The sequence below is a fragment of the Diachasma alloeum genome, unplaced genomic scaffold (assembly GCF_001412515.2).
Source record: "Diachasma alloeum isolate Michigan unplaced genomic scaffold, Dall2.0 Dall_scaffold_00528, whole genome shotgun sequence".
In the NCBI taxonomy this organism is placed as follows: domain Eukaryota; kingdom Metazoa; phylum Arthropoda; class Insecta; order Hymenoptera; family Braconidae; genus Diachasma; species Diachasma alloeum.
The window spans coordinates 182,565-188,564 of NW_021680660.1; the positions used below are offsets into that span (position 1 = coordinate 182,565).

General features: G+C 34.5%; 1 protein-coding gene across 2 annotated transcripts in view; it reads left to right on the forward strand.

Moving 5' to 3' along the window:
• LOC107042839 (glutathione S-transferase) overlaps nucleotides 1–4,701 on the forward strand; it is a 114,510-nt gene extending 109,809 nt beyond the window's left edge. For both annotated transcript variants that reach the window (XM_015264041.1, XM_015264040.1), the window contains exons 4-5: nucleotides 427–569; nucleotides 1,875–4,701. In XM_015264041.1, the coding sequence (XP_015119527.1) occupies nucleotides 427–569; nucleotides 1,875–2,042 (311 nt within the window). In that variant the 3' untranslated portion in view covers nucleotides 2,043–4,701. The remainder of the gene's footprint in view (nucleotides 1–426; nucleotides 570–1,874) is intronic.
• Nucleotides 4,702–6,000: the final 1,299 nt, after the last annotated feature.

Here is a 6,000-nt window from a genome sequence, read left to right on the forward strand (position 1 = left end):
GAGATATAAATCATATACGTAAGAAAAAAAAATGCAGCATGACCATTCGGAAGCATATTGCTAATGTATTAGCAAAAAAAGCTGTACTATATGCTATACATTGGCAATTTCCAACTTGTTATAGAATTTCCTCGGTTCAAATTTTCCAAGTTTTTTTCATTCAATTTTTCTTTTCTTTTCATCAAGAAAATCAAACAAATAAATTTAGAAAATTTGGGCAGACTAAATTGTATAGAAAATTTTTCAATGGAATAAGTTGTATAGAAAAAACTAATTCTATTGATTTTTCTATAGAATATTTTCTACTGAACATTTCAATAGAATCAGCCAAAAATTTTTTTTTATATAAAATTTTTCCATACGTGTATGTATAATCTGTGCATTGCACGACTTGTTTACTCATATTTACGTCCACACACGTGGCAGTTTTATTTCAGTACAGAACCGAGGAGGATATTTACAAACGAGAAGAGAAGAAGGTCAAGTTACTCAAGGAGACAATACCCTTTTACCTCAACAAGTTTGAGCAAACGATCGCTGAAAATGGGGGCTACGCGGTCGGCAACACGGTAAATATTGATCAACGATAAGAGCGAATCCTAGTCGATTAGAATTCCCCAAACCTCGGCTGGATAGCACCAGCATCAATGTGAAGAAGAGAAAGAGAATTTTGCTGGAACCGAAAGTAGAAATGGCAGTTACTGCATTGATTTGCATAAATTTCCCTAGGTTTAAGGATGTTTCATCGACAAATATAAATTAAAAGTTCAAGGGCAATCTCAAATATTGAGGACTTTATGCTACTATTCTTAAATAAATAATTGGTTCTAATTTTTGTACTTCATTTTCTTCCTCATGAATCCAAAGAAAACTCTTGGAGTCAAAGGTCAAGTGTTTCTATTCTTGGGTTTTTAATCTCAACTTTTTTACATTCCGGGTGAAAACATTACATCTGTTTGTATGCTGTTAAATGCTGTTAATCTCATTTCGTTATGCCCTTCTTCCTGTCAGATTCGATATTCCTTTTTATCATTAATTGTTTATAATCATTCTTATTGGAAAAAGCAATACGATTGATGAGAATCATATTTCCCAATTTATCACTTGTTAAATGCACGCATGAAAAAAAATTAATAGAAAACCTAGTGAATTCGTTAGAAAATTCTATTGGATTTCTATTGAACTTTCTGTTAGTTTTTGGGAAATTCTATTGGAATGTTCAATAGAAAATATTCAATAGAAAAAGTTGATAGAATTCAATTTCCCGATGTAACTTATTCTTTTCAAACATTTTCTATAGAATTTCCTCGGCTGAAATTTCTCATTTTTTTTCATGCCATTTTACTTTTCTTGTCATCAAGAAAACCAAATCACTCCATCGGCAGAAGCTGATCAGTTGTCACAGTTCACAGCGCGCGTAGAAAATCTGATTTTTAGTGGTTTTTTGTTAATGTTGGCTGAAAAATGTTCCAGACGGATGTAATTTTCCTTGCAGAAGGTGTATTTATATATTGACAACTGTTCTTTAAAAATTTTATAAAAATTGCCTCCATTTTTTTTACTTTGTCGGTTCATCGTTAATTCTTTCTAGAATACACCATAGACTGAGAATTTCTGAAATTCAATGCTCATTGTTACTCTGGTAGAAGTACGTGCCCACACTGTTATAATTTTTTAGTTAGTTCACACAATAATCCAATTAATCTGTTATTCATCTTATCAATATAATTCTGCCCTTATAATATTGTCATCTCGTGTTTTGCCACAACTTTAATTCGAACAATTACAAAGCTTCCATTCGGAAGCAAAAATATAATAGATGTATCTTGTTATATCTCCCGAACAAAATTCTAATCCTCCAATTATAATTCCAGACGACATGGGCCGATTTCGTCTTCGCCGTAGCCCTAGAAAACTTCGAGCAACTGTTTGGTGCAAATGCCCTGGACAATTATCCAGGACTACGTGGACTAAAACACCGTGTTCATGAGATTCCCGCCATTGTCGATTGGCTGGCAAAGAGACCACAAACGGATTTTTAAAAGTAAAAGAACCCAAGAATGATAATTAAAACGATCAATAAACGCCCATTATCGATCAAGGTGGCAAGAAACCGGATTTAATAATTAATCGGTGCATATCTACGCGTACCTACTATGACGGAACTCTGCGTGTGGCCTTAACAATTTTATTAAATTATTCCGTTTGTCATTGATTTGTTTACAATCTCCATTCATTTTTGTATGAATAAAAATTCTCCAAGCCAAGAATTTTCAATTTCTTGATTACGAAAATGAATGCTGGGTTCAATATTAGAAAGGATTTCTACTCATGAGTAATTAGTTAATGACTCTTGTTTAATGACGTCAATTATCTCGACAACAATTCCACGAAAATTTTAACAATTATATCAGTCGACGATTTACATACAATGACAAAAGTTGCTATCAAAATTATTATGAACACACATTCGAATATAACTTTGACTTCATTTCCATTGTCGAGAATTTCAAATTTCCGTTATAACTTTGTGTATTTACCTCTTGTACACGTAGAAACAAGAAAACTCGAAATGTGGAGGTAAACAGAAATGGGTATTGTATATAATTGGATTCGTTAACGAGGAGAAAGGAAATTAAGCCGGGTGCTATGTACTAATCTTCATGGATTCAAATGCATAATCTCACATGAACGAAATTTAATAAAAAATGAGAAAAATTGTTGAGATAGCACTTTTTAAAATTTCTGTTTAAATTTTCCAATACGCGAGGTACTTAAAATTCGAGACAAGTTTAAATTTTCGTATTTCCCTGGGAAATTAGAAATGAGGTTATATTTTGCATAAAACATTGAATATTCATGTGGTTATTTAGGAAATATGATATTTTTCTATCATTTCGTGATATGATGTGAGAGTTTTGAGAACAAGATTGGATTTTCTCTCCGTACAATGAATTTGGGACACGAAATCAAACCATTCACCTGATCCTGTACGACTCATGACTCAGAAAGCTGTTAAGAGTCAAGGAGACTGTAAGGTCAAGGATTCAAGATAATAAAGATCGCAAAGGATTATATGAAGGATCAAATAGCCGTTAAGAGTTAACCTTATGAGGGTCAAAAGGATCATAAAGGGTCATGTGAAGGGTACTCGAAAGCAATATGGACTAGAGTCTTATACAATTGACAAATACAACTGAGAGGAATGTGATACGAGTCAGAAAGACTGTAAGGGTCAATCCCGCAAGAGTCAAGGGTCATGTGAAAGCCATATGGGTCAGGCCCGGTTGCACCATCGTCTGTTAACTAAACCGCCAGATAATGGTCTGTTAGTCCATAAGGATTACACATGGATAAATTTATCCTGGGGTAAAAATAACTAAGAGGGCTCGGTGCAACCAGGCCTCAGTCTTATGTAACCGACATGTATAATAGTCAGGATTCTGGTAAGGGTCAAAGCCCTTACTAGAATGCTTAATCCAAAGTCTTTAAAGGTTATCTTTATGAGGGTCAGAAGGGTCTCAAGGGCTCATGTGGAGGTAATCTAAAAACCATGTGGACAGGAGGCTTATATAACCGGCATCTATAATATCTTACACATCTGACATTCATTAGGGTGGAAAATTTGATAAGGGTCAGACTGTAAAGGTCAAAAGTTGTCATGTGAAGGTCATATGGATCCGTTTTATACAACCGACGTTTATAGGAAAAATGGTTAGGATTTTGATGGGGGTCAAAAATCCCGTAAGGGTTAGCCTTATGAGCGTCAGAAGGGTCTCAAGGGGTCATATACAGGTCATGGGAAGCCATATAGACTAGAATTATAGTTGAACAACATGTATAACATTTTACATATCTGACATTTATAAGTGTAAAAAATCTGATAAGGATCGGGAAAAAAGTCATATGAGTCAGAGTCTTACAGAACCGACATTCAAAAGTATCGGAATTCTGATGAGGATCAAAAGGGTCTTGAGGGGCCATGTGAAGGTCACATAAAAGTCATGTAAGCCTGTCTTATATCAGCGATATCTATACAACGATCAAGATTCTGATGAGAGCTAGGAAACCCATAACGGTTGAACTTATGAGTGTTATAAGAATCACGAGTGGTCACATGAAAATAAGAAAATTTATAAATACACTTCGAGTTTTGAGAACCTCCCATTGGAAGTTTCAGGAAAAAATTTTCAACACTGAAAATTATCAAGGTGATTGCGATCAGTATACGTTTTTGAGTGTATAGATGTTATTTATTGGTGTTGAAAATATTGAAAATAATGTAAACGTTATGCGTTTCGGCTGATTGATTCTACAGACGATTGAAAGAAAAAAAATTATTTGATTAGAAGAGAAAAGTCCTGAGCACTTGCGATTGAATGTTAATTAATGCTGCCAGTAGTGTATTTCCCAGAGAGAGGAATTTATTTTCTTCGGTTGGAGTGATGAAGTAATTAATTTTGAATAAGTGTGAATGGAAGGGGTGAGATTGGATTCCATTGCAAGGGGATGGATTATTTTTTCACAGTCAAATGATTTTTTTTTACTTTGGTGAAGGAGATGAGAGAGGATGATGGGATCGGTGAAGAATTCGACTGCGAGTGAGATTGAGAGAGACATTATTAGATTGGAGACTGTATTTTGATGTCAATGTAACATGTCAACAATGGTTGATGCGATTAAATATGAATGTTGAGATAATTAATGAACTTTTTCATTTTATTTAGTAAGATTTTAAACAACAGTGCTTCTATGATTTGACATTAAATAGGAATATTTCCTGATGTTTTTTTATTTTTTTATACCGCCATTTATATCAAACTATGTCTAAAATCAATCTAAACCTTTGCAAATCCAGGGATGGACATAATTGTAAATTATAATTAATATCATTTGATTACTTAGATAATCCATAATTCGAGGGGATGATTTTTTAATCAATTAAGCAATGAATAATCTGTACCGAAAATTACCAATAATTTTTCTAATTGTCAATTTGTTCCAATCCTCAACCATTTTTTGATAAATGAATAATGACCCTTCAATGATTATCAATTAATTATTCAATATCATGATTATTCAATTAATCATGTCTGATATTTCTCAATTATTTGAAAAGGAATTAATTGAATCTGGAAATTTCTGATTAACCCCGATAGTGGTTAGCTGAGATTCCGAAAAGATCAATTATTTAGTCAATGAGTAATTTCAATGGAAAGATTTCCATTTATTTACCCGAGCAACAATTGGGATCCATAATTATCCAATATTCCGATGAATTTGCAATCGTATCGAGACCACTTTCAATACTTTAAGCAATTCGTGATCGAAACGAAATAAATTTGCCATTGGCAATTGACGTGGTAAAAATTGAGGGCGGGGGAGAGAAGTTGTATTGAATTCTCGATGTACTTAGTCCGTTGGTGAGTTTTTCAAGGATATCTCCGAAACTAAGGGAGATAGCAAATTTTTATTGAAAAATTGGGGGGAGGGTCGGATAAACAAACCCTGCTGGCCCTAACAAAAGTTGTATTGATTTTGATTGGTCGTATTAATTGGGGAATTTGTATTGAATTCTCGATGTGTCAAGGAGATACCCGAGTGGAAATTGCTTCAGGGCCACCTGAATCACGATCAGAACTTGATCAGGTTTTTGTAAGGTTCGACTGATTCGGTGATTTCTGATGAGAACCTGACCAAGTTCTGATTCAGCAGATCGGTTCCGAAAAACTACAGGCGGGTTCAGATCAAGTTCTGATCAGGTAGACATAATCAGATGATGCCTGATGAGAACCTGACCAAGTTCTGATTCAGCAGATCGGTTCCGAAAAACTACAGGCGGGTTCAGATCAAGTTCTGATCAGGTAGACATAATCAGATGATGCCTGATGAGAACCTGACCAAGTTCTGATTCAGCAGATCGGTTCCGAAAAACTACAGGCGGGTTCAGATCAAGTTCTGATCAGGTAGACATAATCAGATGATGCCTGATGAGAACCT